The following is a 21,884-nucleotide window of genomic DNA, read 5'->3' as shown; positions in this document are numbered from 1 at the left end:
TAAGCAGAGACCAATTAGTATTGTCATTATGACATTACTGTGGTTACGTATGATCTTGATACTCGTTAATTAATTTCTTTGACTAAAAAATATTGCTGACTACAAATGATCGTAGTGACTTGGTTAAAACATTTACATATTCTTTGATTAAGTGACTTAGATGTTATAAGATGTATTTTTAGTTTTTAATTAATTTAATAAAATAATACTGTATATAACAAAATAAAATTTGACTAATATCAGAGGTTGTATTGAACAGTAGTCCCTCTGCATGCCTCTTATGTCTGCTTCCCAGTGGAAGCCATATTCAATTTATTTAAGCTGTTTAAAAATTTATTTAACCTGTATCTCTAATGTTCAGATAGCTAATGCTGATATTTCTAGATTTATCAATTTTGGACAGTTTGTATGGACTTCTTTTTCTCACTATAATTTTATGACTTTTCATTTTACTTGGTAGTTAGTGCTTACAATTTCAGGAATTTGTAAACATTGTTTATTGCTGCGATAAGAAATACACTGTTTTCTTTCTTGTTCAATGATTTTTTCCCCATAATTTAAATAGCCTCTAAGTTTTTTTAGTTGTTTATCATATTCTTTTTGTTGTTGTTGTTCATAAGTATTCTTATGTTTTTCTTCCATATGTACCAAATGCAAATTTTCAGGTATTCAGATACATCAAATCATATATTAAGTCAATTTAATCCCTTTCTCCCAACCTTGTAGACAAGTTATAATTCAGCTTCCTTTGCTCTGCATTATTTATCATACATACATTTTCCATGTCTCAAATTTGTGTTGACATTTTTCATTTTCTGTTGTCTTTTTATTTTTTAATTCTTGTTCTGTCATTTTACTGTGGTTTCTAGAGGGAGTAGTGATAAACGTGTTCTTCCGAGTAGATTTTTGGGGCAGAGATGAGAATATGATTCCTATTTTCTATTTCTACATACTCCCGTAGTACTTAGGATGCATGCTGTTAACTTTTTAATACATGTGTATTGAGTGCTTTACTTTGTCAACAGTAGTATTTTCAACCTATCCCTCTACCCCTAAAACACTTAGGTCATCCTGACATTTGAGTTTCCTAGAAGCTGTATGTCTCCCATCTGCTAATGTATAATGTAATACGAGAAGATTTTGGGAATGATATGATGTGATTAGGGAATCTTTATGCATTTTATTGATTTATTAGTAGTTTGTTGGAAGTTTTTGAAATTAGGGTGTATTTTCCAAAGTCTAATTCTTTTTTTAAATTCAGTTAGGGCATGTTTATGGTCCCTTTTAAGAGATTGAATGGACAAAATGATATATATTTTTAAAGTTATTCAGAAAAACTGTCTAACTGCCAGGGGAAAAAAGTGTTTAACCACTTTTCAACTTAGCTAACACTGAAAAAATTGCCTGGTTTCTCCCATCCGTGACAATGCTAGGCAATATCATTCACTTTAATCTTTGACGTTCTGATAATTAAAAAAGAATACCTCATTCTTACCGAAATTTCCTTGACTACTTGTGAGGTTTTATATGTCTATTAGTTGTGTTTCTTCTGTGAACTGCCTATTCATGTTCCTTGATACTACATTTTATTTATTAAAATGTTTAAATATAACTATTTGACATATGGTAAAAATACTGAGGCATTCCTATCAATCACAAGCTACTCTTTTACTTCTCTATAGGTACATTGTCTCTATTGTCCTTTATTCTTTATTTTCTTCTGCATTGGGAGAAACAATTTCTAGAATAAAAGGCAGATAAATCAGAAGATTCTGATTAAAAACTATGATATAAATAGCTTTCTATAAAAGCATACGCTCCCTTATGAGAGAAAAAGTAAAATGCCTACTTTGCACAGGCTGTGGGTCTGCAGCCTGAGACTTTAGGTTTATTTACTGAGTTTCATGTATTAATTTGTTCTTTTTATTTTTAAAGAACAAGCCACAAAAACTCCTATAAGTAAAAATTTAGTGGTTTCCTCATATAACTTTCTAACCGTAGGGGATTACGCAGAAAGTACAAGAAAGTAGAAATCCAATGAAAAGGAAGAAAAAAAAATCAGTTTTTGCTTTTATGGCACTTAGAAACACCCTTAAACCTACTCAATTCTAAGCTCTACTCCGCTTAGAAGGAAGTGTAGTAACTATAAAAAGGAAACAGAAGGGCTATAATGTTCTGAATCTGAATATATTATACCTTTCTTTCATTCAATTGGGAACCACTGTTCTGTAGCAACCACTAAAAGAAAAGATACAAATAAATTATAATTTTTTTTTTTCTTGAATCTGTCAGAAATCTGATGTCACAGGGCAACCACCTAACCTGAAATCTAGGAAAAGACAGACTCCTTCTAGGAGAAAATCACTGACTTCCAGAAGAGAGCAGAGAGCTGCATTGTAGGGAAGGACAGCCCAAGAGTTGAGGGTTGCTGTGAGCTGTGACGCCATAGCACGCTACTGAGGGTGACATAGTGAGACTCTGCCTCAAAATAAATAAATAAATAAAATGCATTGTTTATAACACATAGGTTAGAGGAATGATTACAGTGGAAATTACAGCATTTTTATAATGAAGAGAAATAAAAGTACTACATAGCAGAACTGTGGGATGCAATTACAGTAATTGTTGCTATATAAGAAAATATCTAACTTTAAATGAAAATATTAAAGGAAAGATTTTTTAAAACTGAGTTAAGCCTCTAACTCAGGAAGCTAGAATAAAACAAAGCTGAGTTACAGGGAAAGAAAAGCAGGAAAAGAAGTTAAAACTGCTTTATTTTCTGAAATAAACGACAAGAATATGGCGATAATCAGTAATGCAAAAATTCCTATTTTGAAATAACTACCAAAACCCATAAATATTTAGCAAAAGATTGATCATAGCAAGGAGTATGGAATCTGGAGTCAGGCTGCCTGGGTTTGAATCCTGACTCAGCAATCACTGGCCCATAATGAACTCTGTTTAGCTTAGCCTTCCTGGTCTGTAAAGAGAGAGACTTTATTGTACCTGCCTGTATAGTGTTGTGAATATTAAATAAGTAACACACTTAAAGAACTTAGAAGACTATGTGAAAAACAGAAAGTAGTAAATAAATATTAGGTATTATTTTAGCCAAGAACAAAAGGCGAAAGATACCGAGAAATAATATAAAGGACAGACTTAAAAACATATATTTTGAAAATAGTAACAGAGTACTATGAACAACTGTGTTCCAGTAAATATGAAAACATGGATGGAATGTCTATTTTATTAGAAAAAACATATACCACTATAATTTGCTCTAGAAGAAATAGCAATTGAGTAAACTAAGAACATTTAAGGAAACAAAATCTATAATGAAAAGTTGTCCTACGACAGCAGTATCATTATTTTTTAGATAGTTCTTACCCTTTTTCCCCCATATATTTTTTAAATTGAAGTAAACATGATAAAACAGATTCTAAATGTGCAGTGATGAGTTTTGACATTGTATTAGCTCTGTGTAGCCACCATCCCAATCAAGAATATTTTTATCACCCAAGAAAGTCCTTGTGCCCCTTTTGGTAAATATCTTCTATTCTCTGATTTCTTCTCTGATCTGGTTTCTAACACTATAGCTTAGTTTACCTGCTTTAAAACTTATAGATGGAATCATATATTTTGTATTCTTTTGTGTCTGATGTCTTTTGATCAAGATAATATTTTTTAAGATTCATGCAATTATCTATATATGGGAAATTGTAGCTAAATGTACATTTATTTACAAAATATTTATTATAAAATTTTACCAAGAGGTGGCCAACATGTAGAGAATACTTTGAAAAATTTTTAAAGAATATTTTTTAAATAAAGGTACATTTAGCCACAATTTCCCTTTGCCCTATGTATGGCGACTTTAGGGGCGACTTTTGAGACACCCTATTCTATATCACCACATCTTTCTTTATTGCTGAGTAGCTCCATTGTATACATGTATTAAAGTTCATTTACTCACCTAGTGGTTGTCATTTGAATTTTTTCCAGTTTTGAGCTGTTATGAGCACAGGTACTATAAACATGTCAGCATTCTGTACTGATTTTTTAGATAAGTTCTGTTTCACTTTAAAGGAAGCAGTAATTAGAAAATCAGTAAATTTGAAAAGCCATTTATCTTACTTTATGAAAATAATAAAACCTTGATGACAAAACTTGACAAGGATAGTACAAGAAAAGAATGTTCTATACATCACTTACGAATATAAAAAGAAAAGCCCTAAGTTTAAAACAATAAAATTCAATATTGTATATACTACATTAATACAAAGACAATCTTCAAATTACTATCTCTGAAATTGAGATCCATTTAAAAATAAATGCCTTCTAAAATTATAATCATCAATGTGTTCTCTCTTTGTGGCACGTGATATAATGGTGCATCTTGATAATCACTAGAGTTTTATAGTCACTGATACATGACATATTAGAAAATGTATGACGATGTAGGTCTTATCCCAGAATTCAAGGGAGTTTCAACATTCGATTATCTGGTGGTATAATATACTACATTAAGATTAATGGAGAAAAGTTATTTTAAAATTTTTATACTAAAAATGACAATAAAATGGAATACTCATTCCTGATACTTTTAGCTTTAATAGTAGAAGATAATTCTCTTAACCTACTATTGAGTTTCTTTTAAAAGTCTAAACCAAATGTTAATGGTTCAACATCAGAAGCATTCCCATTAAAATCGAGAGTATAATGAGAATGCTCCTTCTAAGAAACCCCTATTTATAACAGCAACAAAGCTATAAGGTAACTATGACTATAGACAATAAAAGATGGATAAGCTTTCTGTGGAAAATAGTTTAATATTTTTGCAAAACATAAAAGAAGATATACTTAAGTTACAGTGTGTACACAGATGGGAAGAATCATATTGTAAAGATATGTTCTCTTCAGTTCTCTTCAGATTAATTTATAAAATCATTGTGATTTCCATCAAAATCTCAATGTGTGTTATAAACTAATCCTACCATTGATCTAGAAGAGCCACGGCAATTTAAAACTTTGTTCTACTGGTTTCTTTCTTTGAATGTCATTCAGTAAATGGTGCTTGATTTCTAAGGTGTCATATATAGCACAAAAGTAGAGGCTGCATCCAAGGAGCTTCCGTGAAGCTCACTGTCCTGTAATTAAGATAGTGTGGTGGTATTGGTGTAGGCATAGGCATAGGGGTGGGTGGCCATATAGCCTTGTTTAATTGGATGAGTTCCAGTTTATGGCTGTTGTCCTGATATTTAATAGACTCCCTTTAACTCCAAAGATTACCCAGTGAAATAGTATAGACCAGTGATTCTCAACCTTCCAAATGCCGCGGCCCTTTAATACAGTTCCTGTGGGTCGCGACCCACAGGTTGAGAATCGCTGGTATAGACAGTCTTGAAACAAATGCACTAGATTTCTGACCTAGGTGGTGATAGAAATCAGTAAGAAAAGATGTCATTCAATAAATGGTGCTGGGATAGAAAATACAGTTGCCTTTTATCTCATACTATACACAAAAATTAATTCCAGGTAGATTAAAGACTTGAAATAAAAAGTAAAACTTTAAATTTTATGGAAGATTGGGCGGTGCCTGTGGCTCAGTGGGTAGGGCGCCCGCCCCATATACTGAGGGGGGAAGGTAGAACCCGGCCCCAGCGGAACTGCCAACAAAAAAATAGTTGGGCGTTGTGACAGGCGCCTGTAGTCCCAGCTACTCTGGAGGCTGAGGCAAGGGAATCGCCTAAGCCCAGGAGTTGGAGGTAGCTGTGAGCAGTGCGACACCATAGCACTCTACCGAGGGTGAGAAAATAACACTTTCTCTACAAAAAAAAATAAAATAAAATAAAATAAATAAATACATAATACAAAGTTAACAAATAAGCCCACATGCCAAGAGAAGAGATTTGTAACACATGTAAGAAACTAAGTTTAAGTGAACAATTTCTGAAGATTACATAAAACCCACACGTGCACACCCACATTATTTTTAAAATGGCAAGGGATTTCAGTAGGCATTATATAGAAGAGGAATCTAAGATGAACAATGATAATTTAAAAAAATTCACAACTGTACTTGTGATCATGCTAGTAAAGTTGAAGATAGGCATGCCTTTTTTTTTTTTTTTTTTTTTTTGAGACAGAGTCTCATTATGTCGCCCTTGGTAGAGTGCCGTGGCGTTGCTCAGGCATGTCTTTCATTTCAGCAATTCCATTTCTAAATCTATAGCTAGAGAGACATCCATCCACATATGAGTACTAGGAGGCAGCTAAAAAAAATACTCATCACAGCATTCTGTGTATAGTAAAATAAAAATTGGAAACAAGTCTAAATTCTGTAATCAGGCAAATTGATAAATACTGATAAGTGTAAGAAAATCAGTGAACTAGAGCAATATATACTAAAATGGGTAAGTTTTAGAAATGTAATATTTGAATAAAACCAAGCTGTAAAAGGCTATACACAGAGTTTGGTATCTTCTTATAAAGACATTCATGGTTGTACATGTGGTTCATGCCTATAATCCTAGCACTTTGGGAGGCCGAGGTGGTGTGATTGCTTGAGGCCAAGAGTTTGAGACCAGCCTGGGCAACAGAGTGAGACCCCATTTCTACAAAAAAATAAGAAAAACCAACTAGCTGAGTGTGATGTTGAATGCCCTTGGTCCTACCTACTTGGGAGTTTGAGGCAGGAAGAGCACTTTGGCCTAGGAGTTTGGGGCTACTGTGAGCTCTGATCAGGCCACTGTGCTCCGGTCTGGATGACAGAGCAAGTCTCAGTCTCAAAATAAAGACATTCATAAAAGTACTTCACCTAGGTTTATGACGTATTTTTAATATATGTTTAATACATCATGTCCCCCAAATTGCCATACATAGGGGAAATGGGAAATTATAGTTAAATCTACCCTTTTTTACTTCAAGAAAGTTTATTTCAGTATATTATAGGGGTACGTACATTTTGGTTACATAATTTGCTTTTGTACATGTTAAGTAAAATTTATAGGGGTGCCCCTCACTCAGAAAGTATGCACTGTAGCCATTCACAGTACCCGTTGGATGGAAATTTACCCATCACCTTCTGGCTTGTGGGGTTTCTCCTGAGAAATCAGATGGATTTACCCTGGTGAGTCAAGTGTTGCCTATGCTTAGCTGCTTATAGAATTGTCTTTCATTTGGACTTTGGCCAGGTTAATGACAACGGGTTTTGGTGATGCACTATTGGAATTGAGTCTTCCTGGGGTTCATGTTTGTCTAGTGATTGGGCGTCTGAGTCTCTGGTGATATTTGGGATATTTTCTATGATAATCTTCAACTACAGATGCCATGCCATTAGGACTCTCTTCTTTCCTCAGGTATACCTATAATTCACATTTGTACAGTTTGCATAGTCCCGAATCTAAGAGATTGTTCTGCCTTTAATCTCTTCTTTTCTGCCTCTCTAAATGACTGGGTTAGCTTGATAGTCTTGTCTTTAGCTCTGAGATCCTTTCTTCTCCATGGTTTGATTTGTTGCTGAAACTTTCTGCTTTGCTTTGAAACTCCTGACTGCTTCTTTCAATTCTTTAAGCTCCATAAGATCCTTCCTAGTTTTGTCCAGATCTTTGGTGTCATTTTCTTTAATTTTGTTGATTACTGAAACATTTTTTAAGCTTCTTTTTTCTGGTTTTCAACTTTCTCTTTAATCCTGTTCCTCTTATTTGACTCCCATATTCTGACTTCCATTTCTATCATTTCAACAATTTCTTTATGTTGGAATTCTGTGTTGCAGCACCATTGTGATCCCTTGGGGTAGTTGATCCATCCTGATTTTTCATATTGCTAGGGGTCACTTTAATCTGGATGAGGATGAGCTAGGGGACCCGTTTGGAAGCAGTTGCTCAGGCCTGGAGAGTGGAGTTTGAACTGGCTCCTTGGCAGACCAAACCATAGGTTCCTAGAGCCACTTGGATGCTGTGTCAAGAGTGGCTGTCTTGGAGGTCTTGGTGTCCTTCAGGGACTACTAAAATGGAACTGTGGCCTCTTGTACCTGCTCAGAGCCCCACCTCCATCAGTTCCCATGCCCAGATCCTTCTACACTCTATGGGGAAAACACTAGGTTCCAGGTCACTAGCTTTGGTCTTGAGGAACCACGAATTGATTTGCTCTCTCCTTAGCCCACCAGAAGCCCAGCATGGTGCACCCGGTGGTTTAGGATGGCACTGTCTGTTCCCCTTCATGCCTGCTGTCTGGTGAGATAGCTCTGTACAAAGCTCCCGTCAAGTCCCAGACTAAGCCAGCAGAAGGCTGTGGGGGATGGTGCTCGCCAGCCGGCTGCTCAGGTCGCATAGTGATCCTTGCATGCAGTCTCTACTTTTGTGCTATACATGACCCCATCCCCTCCTTCCTTTGTTTCCTTCCTTCTTCTCTCCCTCCCTCCCTCCTGATGTCCCATGCTTTCTCTCTGACTTCAGAATGCTGTTTCTGAACAGGGAGATCTGAATGGTAGCCACCACCTGTGTGGCTCTCCTCACTTTTCCTGGGAGGAGTTGTTGACATGTTGTTTCTACTCTATTGTTTTCCCTCCTTAATGTACCTTTATTTACAAAATAGTCACTACAAAATTTTACAAAATACTGTATTTACAAAATATTTTCTATTTGTTGACTACCTCTTTCTGTACACACGGAGTTGTTTTTCCTACTCATGGCAAATATTTTCCAAGATACCTGTGGTTATGTGAGTCTGTTAACTTTTCCTATGTACAGAGACTTTTGGAATACTGTGTAGTCTAAAGTAGGCATAGATTTAATAAAGAACAACATTTAGTATAGTGGTTGCCTCTGGGTAGTAGAGGAGATAAGATCAGGAGTGATAATGGAATACTTAGGGTTCTCAATACAGTTTATAATGTCTTGTTAGATTTTCATATTTTGTACTTTATATAGCATTTATTATACAAGTATATTCACATTAATATACTTTATATTTCTATTAATTTTTAATATTTACTGTTTTTACAATATCCAAAATATTATTAATGTATATAAATTCTGTCTTTGCAATTTCTTTAATCTCCTTTAATATTGGGGAAATGTTGTACCAGTAGCAATAATTTATAGTGACTATATGGCTTCATTTCTAAATAAAGAATAAAATACATTTTCTCTTCATCTATTTCTAAGCTTCCTTCCAGCACTTATCTGTAATTCCTTGATGTTTAAAAACAAAATATTTTCTTAATACAGCTTTTTTGACAGTTCAGGATAAATTCAAACATAGAGGATTATAAAACTAATTTCTTATTCGGGTTGTTGTTTTCAGTCTGTCTTTATTTGGTAATCATTTATCATCCAATGGTGTTTGGAAAACATTTTCTGTAAAGAGTTGAATAGTAAATATTTTAGGTTTTTCAGGCCATATGGTCTCTGTCACAATTACTCCGCTGTTGTGTGTAAACAGATATAGACAATACCTAAATGGATGGTCATAGCTGTGTTTCACTAAAACTTTAGTTACAAAAGCAAGTAGCAGAATGGCTTTGTTCCCTGGGACAATTTTAATTGGTCAAATTATCACGTATAAGACACTCAAAGAAATTGCTTCAGTTACTCAAATAGTACTAATATACTATTACAGGTGGGAAAACTGAAATGTAAATGGCATCATTTAATTATGTATCATCATGTGTAAATTAAAGTAACACAACCATATTCTCATTAGCCGCATAGCAATAGAATTCTTTTAAACATATATAATGTTCATAGGAGATTCATTTTTTCTTTCTTTAAAATAAATTAGGAGGGCCTAATCTTAGTTATTCACAATTACATTATTTTCAGTGTGTTTAGAAATTTATTATTGCTAGATTCTCGAAAATCTTATTTATAAAACTATGTATCATTATTACCAAAGTTTGCCTTCAAATGAAAAAAACAAAAAACAACTGGTATGATATTGTTTAGATTTGGATATCTTAGAAACCATTTCCTTAACATCTACGAATAATGAGAGATGTATATAATATAGATAATCTATTAGGTCATTTTTTCTGTTCTTCTGCAAAATCAACCTTATGCAGCAATTTCTTTTTGTTGTGATGACCTGCAGTACTTGAGAATTTATCTACCTGCAGTTATCTTTGGGTCCTAGAAACTATATTTTTTCATGTCCAATTTCGTGGGCTAGAGGATTTTTTAAATATGAGGTTATTACGGTTCTTCTCTTTATGCGAAAATAGGCCTACCATAGTCACATTGGAACCTGTGGTAAATCCAAAGGAAAGATAGTAAGGTTAACTTAAGCAGAATGAAAATTACTACAGTACTTTTTATGTTCAGGAGAATAATGAAATTACATGTTTGAGAAAGTTTCAATATGAATCAGAGCCAGGAATTGAATTGATAAATAGTTAAGTAGATGTGCTTAAATAATTACTTTTAAAAGAAGTTGAGATTTTCAGACAGAAAGGTTATCTTACCAAATATCTGATTATGTTTATTCTTCTCAACTAAAAATTGAATGTATTTATTTTTCAGAGACATTAAACCTGACAATATATTGATGGATGTGAATGGACATATTCGGTTAGCAGATTTTGGTTCTTGTCTGAAGCTGATGGAAGATGGAACGGTAAATAAAGAAAAATCCTAAATTATTTTGTTCATAGACAGTTTCCTTGTTATTTGTCTTCTGCATCTGTCTTAGGAACCATTGATTATATTCATACATCCATCCATATATCTTATCAATGCTTCACCTCCTTCCATAAAGGCATTTCAGCATACTTAATGGTGAGAGGGTTTGTCGGTAAAGTTTATGAGCCATTTCAGCTGTTCATGGTAAATATCTAAAGATTGATACAATATACTCTTTATCAGACCCTGGTTTGCTGCTTCTTTAGCTGGCAGCTATCATTGTAGTTGAGATATTTTTAAGTTTCCAGAAGATAAAGACAGTAATTCTTACATGGAAAAAGAAAATGCAATTCTCGCCTGTAGTCCCAGCTACTTGGGAGGCTGAGGCAAGAGAATCGCTTAAGCCCAGGAGTTCGAGGTTGCTGGTTGCTGTGACCTGTGTGAGGCCACGGCACTCTACTGAGGGCCATAAAGTGAGACTCTGTCTCTACAAAAAAAAAAAGAAAATGCAATTCTGTTCTAACTTTCATTTCTTCTGTATTTTTTCCCCCTAATTACACAGTTACTCTGAGGGACAGTTGTTCAACAAATGAATCCTTTTTTCAGAAAGTCCTAGCTTGATTTAGTTTCATTTCCCATTTGCTTATCTTCTGCTAACCCTAAACACCTCAGTTGTTTTCTTTAATTTACTTGAACATTTATATGCCTAATTTTGTTCTCTGTTATTTTAAAACTTTATTTTCCTAGCAGCATAGCAGAGGTCCAAATAAATATCATTTTAATTGGAAGAACCTTTTGGAGAATAATTTAGTATAATACATTCTAAAAGGCATGAAAATGTCACATTGCTCTTTAGTCATTTTATTTCTGAAAATTTATCCTACAAAAGTAACTTCTTTAAAAAGGATTATGCAACCTCTGTTTCTGGCTATGATGGATGGAATAATTGGTACCAAATTAACATTCCCACTGTAGACTACTATAAAACTGGATACAGTGTTTGAGAGAAATGTTTTTAGGCAGGGGACAGCAGGCAGCATAAAACTATTATCCCTGACAAATAATCTCACAAAGTGTGCCTCATAATTGCTTAATATTGGGACAGTTCCTGATTCTAATGCAGAATGCTACAGTGAGAGCAAAGTATAGTAGTCCTGCAGAGATGGGGAGAAGAGATCAGAGTTGGGTTAGCTGTAGCAGCTGGCATCTGAGGGGCTTTCTTTACATTGGAGGGGAAGGAATTGTGCAGAGGGAGTACATATGTTGGGTATACATGTATACTATAAAACCTTATGAGACTTGCCAAATAGAAAATGAAATTTTGAAAATAGAACAGAATGCTAGAGATCACACAAGGCTGAAGGAGAAACAGTGCTCGAAGACATTGAATTTTCAGCCCTAGAGAACCATTTAACACTGTTAATGGTTAATACCTTACTTAACCTAAGACCTGCTCTTAACCAGTTTAACAGCCTAAATCCAAGCCATGATAATTTGGAAGTCTTAGGCTTAAGAGAAATCTTAGTCTTTGGGGCTTAAGACAGATCTTAGATTTTGTATAAATCTGTATTCATAGAGTATAACTGTAAGCCAACACATGTTCAAGGAGACCAGTCACTAGTTTTTTTATGTGGTTAACAAGAATTACTCTTCTTAAAGGAAGATAACAGAATCCATGTTCTTTATACTATCTTATTCACAGTGACCAAGATTTAATAAAAAATTACTAGACTGAAAAAAATAGGTATGGGAAATAGAGATGTAGATTTAAAAAATAAAAGTCAGTAGAAGCCTGGATAGCACAGATGTTGGACTTAGTAGACAAAGACTTAAAAGAAGCTATCATAAATATGCTTAAAGAAACAAAGGAAAAAAAATATATATATATTTTTAAGATAAACCAATATCTGTTTTATTAAACACAAAGACATTTCTAGCATACCTTTCCCAAAAGAGGACCTCAAAATTGCACTCTCCTGCTCCTTACTCCCTCCTATCAGTAGAATGATAATGCTTTCACATAAAATTACACTGTGAGCTGATGGAAAAGAACCATGGGCTGGAAGTCAGGAGGCCCAGTCCTTATCCTGGGCTGGCAACTCATAAAGCCATGCAGCCACCAGCATCAATCACTCTGCCTCCCACGGCTCAAGTGAACACCACAGTCCCTTCTATGGTGAAATGCCCTGCCATTCATCCTACTAGGTAGGAGGGCGGAAAAATATATTCTTAAATATTGTACCAATAATGTATCTCAGCAGAAAAATGTATCAAATGGACATTTGAGAACTAGAAAGTACAGTAATTGAAATTAAAATTCACTGGATGAGGTTAAAAGTAGACTGGAGATGGAAGAAGAAAGAGCCGGTGAACTTTAAGACAGATCAATAAATAAAGGCTCAGACATCCTTATAATTGGACTCTTAGAATAAGTAAGATAAGGACAGAAAAAAGTTTGTGGAAGTAATGGCTCAGACTTCCCAAATGTAATGAAAAATTCAGATCTAATATCTTAGCATATCTCAAGACTATCAAAGGAACCACACCTGGCCATATCACAGTTAAAACTTTAGCTGAAAACTAACAATAAAGATGTTTAAAAGCTGCCAGAAGGAAGAACATATACATATAAGGGAGAAATGGTAAGACTAAGCAACCTCTCATGAGAAATCATGGACTATCTTTAAAGTGCTGAAAGAAAACAACGTATAAACTGAGAATTCTAAATTAAGCAAAAATATTCTTCAAAAATGAGAGTGAGACTGGGCGCGATAGCTCATGCCTGGAATCCTAGCACTCAGAGAGGCTGAGGTGGGTGGATTGCTTGAGCTCAGGAGTTCAAAACCAGCCTGAGTGAGACCCCATCTCTATTAAAAATAGAAAAAATTAGCTGGGTTTTATAGCAAGTGCCTGTAATCCCAGCTACTTAGGAGGCTGAGGAAAGAGGATAGCTTGAGCCCTAGAGTTTGAGGTTGTTGTGAACTATGATGCCATGGCACTCTACTCAGGGCAACAGAGTGAAACTGTCTCAAGAAAAAAAAAAAAGAAAGGTCTTTTGTGAATTCTGGGAAGATGGCTGACTAATAGCAACCCTCAGCAGAAGCTCCTGACCAGTGGGAGAAAAACTGGACAGAATCAGATTCTATGAAGTCAAAGGTGGGGAGCTGAGCCAAGAAAGAAGTTTGGCAAGCTACGACTCCAAGGAAGAGCATACTAGAAAACAAATTACAGGTATAAAGCGTATTGACTAGAGGATGGGAGACCCCTTCCCAAGCAGGAGGCCCTTTGTGGGCTTTCTGCAAGTAAGCAGGGAACAAAAGACCTCTCATTTTACCTCACTGGAGAGAGCAACTAAACACTGGGTCTCTTTCTCCAGGGAGGTCCCACTTATGAACCCATATACCACCCTGCCAAGCATAAAGTTGAACAAATAGTTTCCCCCACAATTCCAAACTCCCAGTCCACCCTTCCCCCTGCCCTCGCATAGTGGTCTGAAGTTCTGCCCCTTGCAGAGTGCAGAGTGTTTGTTCTTTTCCTGAAAGATCTGGGCATAGTGTGGACTGCTGGACATCTGGACAGAATCTGTGACTACTGGGGAAGAAAGAGGGCATGGGAAGAAAGGGACACTCGGCAGGAGGTTGAGCAGTCCCCTGGTTGTGACTTTGTCCAGCCAGTGGTGGTGTTGACCCTCGGTTAGGGCTGTGTCTGGCAGCAAGAAGGGGTGCAGAATCCCCAGTTCTGACGGTGCCCACAAGTGGGAGACTGAGTGGTGTGGACTGAGTTTGGCAGGGTTGGTCAGGTAAGCAGAAGCTTGCTAGGTATGGACCGAGACCTGATGGCAAGGGAGTAGTTCCCTGACTCCAACAGAGCTGCCAAGCCTCTGGGTGTGGGTGTGGTCCCTTGACTCCAGCTGGGCTGGTGAGCAGAAGCTTGCTGGGTGTTGACTGAGAACCGTGGGCGGGGCGTGGTCCCCAGCTCCAATTGGGCCTATAAGCAGAGAAGCGGACACCAGTGTAGACTGAGTCTGGCAGGCAGGGCCTGAACCTCTGGCTCCAGTTGTGCTGTTGGAGGCCCTTGGATCCCTTTCTGTTGAGCAGGGTTTGTACTGCCTAAGACACTTTGATTGGAACTTGTGTCTGGAGCTGTCTACCCTGGGACACTCTGAGGTTGACCTTTGAAGTTATATAGAGGAAAAAGACTGAAGGGTGGGGGTGGGGTGTTGCAGCTCTCTGTATCTCTACATAGCTGAGATTTAAACCTAATACCATGGCTTTTTAGGATAGGATAGAGGTTGGCTGATATCAAAACAGATCTAGCTTATGCTATCTCACCAAGTAGGTCCTCAGAGCCTCCGACCAAAACTCTGAAAGGGGTCTTTTTAAGGTTGTAGGGGATAAGCCATAATTACAAAGCTTAGCACTTTGGCAAGGGGCTGATTATCTCTACTATCTGGGAACCCCAATTCAATCTCACCCTACCAGTTCTAATAAATAAACAGTGGAAAATAAAAATGGTGCAGAACCAACAGAAGAACTCTGGCAACATGAATAACCAGAGGAATGACAAAGGAGACACAACTGAAGATGCCACACACAGACACATGCATGATTTGAAATGTCAAAAATCAAATTTGGAATATGGATGGCAAATAAGATGAATAGAATGGAAGAAAAGTTAGAAATTGAAATTCAAAGAGTAGTCCTAAAGTTGTCTCAAGAAATTAATGAATTCAAAGATAAAGTCACCAAAGATATGGACATAATGAGAAAAGAGATAGCAGAGCACAAGGAAATGAAAGTTATTTGAGGAGCTCCAAAATACGGTAGAATCCCTCAGTAATAGAGTTGACCAGGCAGAAGGAAGGATCTCTGAAACTGAAGACAAAGCTTTTGAATGTTCCCAAACACTCAAAGAGTCAGACAAATGGAGAGTAAAAACTGATCATTCCCTGAGAGAGTTGTGGGATCACTCCAAAAGATCAAACATTTGTCTTACAGGAATTCCTGAAGGAGAACAGGATGGTCCTAAAGGTACAGATGCTCTACTCCAAGGTATTATCGAGGAGAATTTCCCAAGTATTGCAAGAGATACAGAACTTCAGATAGTAGACAGTTTCAGAACCCAGCAAGACTCAGTCCAAATAAAGCATCTCCTAGACAAATTGTGATTAACTTTGCCAAAGTTAAGATGAAGGAGAAAATTCTGCAAGACCTCTGACCTAAGAAAAGCATCACCTACAAAGTGAGAAATAATAGAATGACTGCAGATCTCTCAGCTGAAACATTTCAAGCCAGAAAAGGATGTTCATTGACCTTCAATATCCTAAAACAGAACAACTTTCAGCTTAGGATCCTTTATCCAGCTAAACTGAATTTCATTTGTGATGGAAAAATCAAATACTTTAATGACATACACATGTTGAAGAAATTTGCCATAACTAATGCACCTCTCCAGGATATTCTCAGACCCAGCCTCCACAATGACCAGCACAATGTTCTACCACCAAAGTAAGCTCACTCAGAAATTTTGGAACAAAACCCAACTTCCACAGTGGTGAAAGGATTAAAAATGTCCACTAGACATTCGAACAACGTGACACCCAAAACACTACCAAGCTTATCAATTCTCTCAATTAATGTAAATGGTTTATAATGTCCTCTGAAGAGGCACAGGTTGGTTTACTGGATACACAAACTCAGACCAGATATCTGCTGCATACAAGAATCTCATCTTACCTTAAAGGATAAAAATCGACTGAAGGTGAAGGGATGGACATATATAATACACACAAATGGAAACCAGAAAAAAGGAGGGGTTGCGATTTTATTTGCAGATACAATTGGCTTTAAACCAAAAAAGATAAAGATAAGGATGGTCACTACATATTTGTCAAGGGAAACACCCACATGAAGAGATTTTTTTTTTTTTTCATTGTTGGGAATTCATTGAGGGTACAGTAAGCCAGTTACACTGATTGCAATTGTTAGGTAGAGTCCCTCTTGCAATCATGTGAAGAGATTTTGATAATTAACATTTATGCACCCTACCAAAATGCTCCTTAATTTATAAAGCAAACCCTAATGGAGATGAACCACTTGATATCTTCCTGCACTATAATAGTTGGAGATTTTTAACACCGCTTTGACAGTTTTGTATAGATCCTCCAAGAAGAAATGAAACAAAGAAATAGTAGACTTAAACCTGACCCTGGAACAAATGGACTTAACAGACCTCTACAGAACATTTTATCCTAATAAAAACTGAATGTATATTCTTCTCATCAGCCCACGGATCGTCCTCCAAAACTGAACAAATCTTAGGACACAGTCTAACCTCAGCAAATTAAAAGAATAGAAATTACTCTCCCTTACTCATTATGGGTTTAGAATAGTGAATATAATACAATTGTTATCTGTTTTATATATGATGAGTAGAATTTACCTTTAAATTACATTAGCTTTGGAGAGGTTTTGTTTTCAGTTTTATTTTGTTTGGCAGATAGATTTTATGTTAATGATTGAAATGTTTTAATGGTTATAGTTCTGTTGGGTTTCTATTTCTTCCTGAGTCAGTTTTCTTAAATTATAGTTTTTTCTATGAAAATAGGCCATTTTCTCTGAGTTTTCAATTTTATTGCTGGGAAGTTATTCAGACTTCCTTATTCCTAGTTTTAAAGTCTGTTACATGTGTATTTTTCCCCCTTTTTCATTTTTTTTTTTTTTTTTTTTTTTTTGGAGACAGAATCTCACAATCTCACTTTGTCACCCTCAGTAGAGTGCCATGCTGTCAGAGCTCGCAGCAACCTCTAACTCTTGGGCTTAAGTGATTCTCTTGCCTCAGTCTCTCGAGTAGCTGGGATTACAGGTGTCTATTTTTGGTTGTTGTTGTTGTTGTAATTGTCATTGTTGCTTAGCTGTCCCGAGCTGGGCTTGAACCCGCCAGCTTCAGTGCATGTGGCTGGCACTGTAACCACTGTGCTATGGGCACTGAGCCCCCTTTTTCATTCTTAATGTTTATTTGTGCTTCTCTTTTCCTTTGTAAGTTTTGAGACAAAGCGTTTTACCCTTGTTCAATTCTACATATATTGCAACTTCACTTAGAATTCTTCTGTTGACCATTAGCTATTTATAGCTGTGCCTTTTAATATTCACATCATTATATTAATGTATTTGGTTAATTCTAGTTTTGTTTTTTTGGAGAATGGCTCTACTTGATAGCAGTTTTTGGCATTTGTTGAAATTGGCTTTGTGAATTTTTAAGAGGTCAATTTTTATGTGTTTTGTGTTTGAAAAGAATATATTTTCTCTAACTTTGTGTAGGCTTCCATATATCTTTATAAGATTAAAATTATTAATTATCCTTCAAATTTTTGTATTATGAGTTTTATTTCTCTCATCTATTCATCTTTTCAATTTTATTATGGTAGATTTGTTAATGTTTTTTTTTCTAATCATTGTTTTGCACAGCTCTTTTATAGCTCTGTTGTTAGGTATATGTTATTCAGAATTACTATTTCTTCCAGCATATTTTCTCATAAAATTATATTAACGTTTTGGAAATTTTATAGTGACTTTGGTCTCAGGTTCTATCCATTGATGTTTCTCTAGATATCTTAAGTTCCTTTTGCTTTTCATATACCTGGTATATCATTTCCATCCCTTTACTTTTCGCCCTTTCTAGGTTCTTATGTTTTAGTTGCATCTCTTTTAAACAGTTTACTGCTGGTGTTTTTTTACATTTGTTCGTTTTGGTTTTGTTGTCTAATGTAACATCTTTCTCTTTTAATTAGTGAATTTAAATCCATTTATGGATTTTTATCATTAATGTGTTTGTATTTATTTATGGTATCTTATTTTTTGCTGTTTATTATTGTTTTTGCTTATTCGTTTGCATGCTTGCTTTTTTCTTGCATTGTATTGGTTTGATCAAATTTAGTTTTTTCTTTTTATTTCTTTAGTAGTTATATATTATATTTTAAATATGTTAATGTTTATTTTTTATTTTTTTAACATAATTTACCTAAAACCTACAATTACTAAGTTCTTCTACCACATTCATTGAAAACAAGAAACTTGGCCAGGCCTGGTAGCTGTAGTTCCAGCTGGTCAGGAGGCTGAGATGGGAGGATTACTTGAGCCTGGGAGTTAGAGGCTGCAGCAAGCTAATACAGTGCTACTCTACGCTGGATGACAGAGTGAGATCTTGTCTCACAAACAAACAAAAACCAAAGGAAACTGTGATTACTGCGCATGATATTAAAATAATAACTCAAAATGGACCTTAAACCTACGTGCAAGAACCAAAACTCTTGGAAGAAAATATAAAGGAAAGCTTATGACATTGGATTTGGCAGTATTTTCCAGGGCACGACATAAAATCCAAGGCAACAAAAGAAAATATAGATCAATTGGATTATGTCTCTGTTAAAAACGTCTGTGCATCAGTGGACACAATCAGTAGAGTGAAAAGGCAGCATATGAAATGGGAGAAAATATTTGCAAATTACTTTAACAGGTTACTGTCCAAAATATATGAAGAACTCCTATAACTCAACAACAAAAAAACAGGGAACGCCATTATAAATTGGACAAGGAACTTACAAATAGACATTTCTCCAGAAAAGATACATGAATGGCCAGTTAGCACATGAACCACTAATCATTAGAGAAATACAAATGAAATCCACAGTGATATACCACCTCACACCCAGTAGGAGGACTATGATCAAAGCATATAAAATAGCAAGTGTTCACGAGGACATAAAGAAATTGGGGTCCTTGGGTACTTTTGGTGGGAATGTAAAAATGGGTAGCCATTATGGAAAATAGTATGGCTATCTCCTCAAAAACTTAAAAATAGAGTTACCATGTGATTCAGTAAATTCTTCCTTTGGGTATATACTCAAAAGATAATATTTGTACACCCACGTTCACAGTACCATTACTAACAATAGCAAAAGATGAAGGTCACCCAAGTATCCTGACAGATGAATGGACAAAGAAAATGTAGTTTATATAAACAGTGGATATCAGTCACCTTAAAAAGGAAGGAAGTTCTGACACATGTTACAATATGGATCAAGTTGTAGGACATTAACCTGAGTGAAATAAACCAGTGACAAATGGACTGGTTGATTCACTTATTTTAGGTACCTAGAGTAGTTAAGTTTAAATTTTGCAAGATGAAAAAGTTTTAGAGATGGATGGTGGTCGTCGGCTACACAACAGTATGAATGTACTTATGCCATTGAACTGCACACTTAATTGTTGAGATTGTAAATTTTATGTGTATTTTACCACCATTAAAAATAATAATTAACACCAGGAGCATTGGTTCATACATGTAATCCTACCACTTTGAGAGCTGAGGCAGGAAGACTGATTGAGTTTAGGAGTTCAAGACCCTGTCTCTTTAAAATATAGAAAAACTAGCTAGGCGTGGTATTGTGTTAATGTAGTAGTTCCAACTACTCAGGAGGCTGAGGCAGGAGAATTGCTTGAGCTAGGAGTTTGAGGTTGCATTGAGCTATGATGACACCACTGCACTCTAGCTCAGGCAAGAGAGTGAGACCCTGTCTCAAAAAAATAATTAATATACAAAACCCCAAGAAACTTAGGACACATCACACCCTCAGTAACATGTTATTTTTCAGTGTTTTAGTTCCAACTTATTTTTGTTTTGTTCTGTTTTTAGGGAATTAAAGTAGATAGATTTCTTTGTATTTTTAAATTGTAAATTGACAATTTATAGGTGTATGTGTTTATGGAGTACCTATTTGTTTTTCAACCCTATATTAAGTGTTTGCATTCAAAACCATTTAAATGTATGTTACACTTTATACTATATTTATGATTGCATCTAGTATCCCATTCTTCCATCTGCGTTAATATTTTTGTTTTCTGAAGTATACTCTTTAGTACTTCCTTTTACCAGAAAGGATCTGTAAGTGATAGTTCACTCAGGCTTGTGTGAAAATCTTTCATTCCTGTGTCATAATTTAGGTAGGTGGATAATATTATGTGCAACTATTTTGTCTCATCACATCATTTTCTGTTAACTGACATTATTAATATTCATAATTCAGCTAATTATCAGTCTAATTGTCATTCTTTGGTATATAATCTCTCTTTATTCTTTAAAGTTTTAAAAATCTCTTCAACTTTAGCACTCTATAGTTTAATTCCAGTGTGGAGAGATGTGGCTCTGGTTTTATTTATCTTCGCAGTACTTAACACCCTTCCTCCTTCCACGGATTGAAGTCTTATATCATTCTTGAAAAATTTTAAGTTCTGTCTCTTTTAATATTGCCATATGCTATTCCCTCGTTTCTCTCATTCTCTTGTATCCTACTATGTCGAACCTGCTTATTCTAGTATTTGATGTGTCTTGTTTTTTTTCCCACATTTTACATTTTTTAATCTGTTTGTCCAGCATGCTGGTTAGTTTCTTCAGTTCTTCAGATTTGTTACTCTCTTCAACTGTATTTAATCTACTGTTTACCTGTTTACTCCATTTATTTTCAATGACTACTTTCATTTCTAGGACTTCTATTTGTTTTTTTTTGGTTATCATTTTCTTTTCTTTTGTTTTTGATTTGTTTAGGTGTTTAATAATTTTAAACTAACTTATTTCACAGAGTGGATCTGATCATTGTTTGGGATCTAATTGTATTATTTGTTGGGATTTTTGACTGTTATTCATGATTTCCTCATTGGGTTTATATTATTGGATTATGAGCTCATGTTCAATGAGACTTTATGTATGAGAATTGTTATCTGGCCAGATTTGTCCATGTGTCTGCCAGAGTAGTTTTGGATTGTTTTGCTTCCTAGAGGCAACCAACCTTCTGTCACTATTTGTGCCAGTTTCTTGGCTGAAAACTTTGAGACTGTATACAGAGGCCGTGTGAATTAGATTCACAGATGTTGGAACCATATGAACTGAAGTTACAATTTCTGCAGGAGAAATTTTTTCTTTTTTTTTTAAATATGGAATGCTTCACAAATTTGTGTGTCAGCTTTGCACAGGGGCCATGCTAATCTTTTGTGTATTGTTCCAATTTTAGTATATGTGCTCTGAGAAAATTTTTTCCACACATCAGCTACAAGTCAAGATAGATAAAATTTCTTGTTGTCTTTCTCTGTTGTGTGGGAGAGATAATTCCCCATTTCTCTTACAGTGCACACTTGTTACACTATAAGGGAATGTATGTAAGGTGTCCTTTCTCTTCAAACTTCCCACCTTATGTATGAAAAGTCTTCCCTT

At 35.5% G+C, this 21,884-nt stretch overlaps 1 protein-coding gene and 1 non-coding gene across 14 annotated transcripts in view; one reads left to right on the top strand and one right to left on the bottom strand.

The window, feature by feature from the left end:
* The window catches only part of CDC42BPA (CDC42 binding protein kinase alpha), a 302,007-nt gene that overhangs the window by 131,881 nt on the left and 148,242 nt on the right, over positions 1-21,884 (top strand). For all 13 annotated transcript variants that reach the window (XM_053605565.1, XM_053605564.1, XM_053605558.1 and 10 more), the window contains exon 6: positions 10,521-10,614. In XM_053605565.1, the coding sequence (XP_053461540.1) occupies positions 10,521-10,614 (94 nt within the window). The remainder of the gene's footprint in view (positions 1-10,520; positions 10,615-21,884) is intronic.
* On the bottom strand, positions 21,602-21,704 carry LOC128597889 (U6 spliceosomal RNA). Its single transcript, XR_008383443.1, has one exon. It is a non-coding gene; the product is annotated as a U6 spliceosomal RNA (small nuclear RNA).

The sequence above is a fragment of the Nycticebus coucang genome, chromosome 10, assembly GCF_027406575.1.
Source record: "Nycticebus coucang isolate mNycCou1 chromosome 10, mNycCou1.pri, whole genome shotgun sequence".
Classification (NCBI taxonomy): Eukaryota; Metazoa; Chordata; class Mammalia; order Primates; family Lorisidae; genus Nycticebus; species Nycticebus coucang.
The sequence above is the reverse complement of the archived record's forward strand: the minus strand, read 5'-3'. Positions and strand labels throughout refer to the sequence as shown.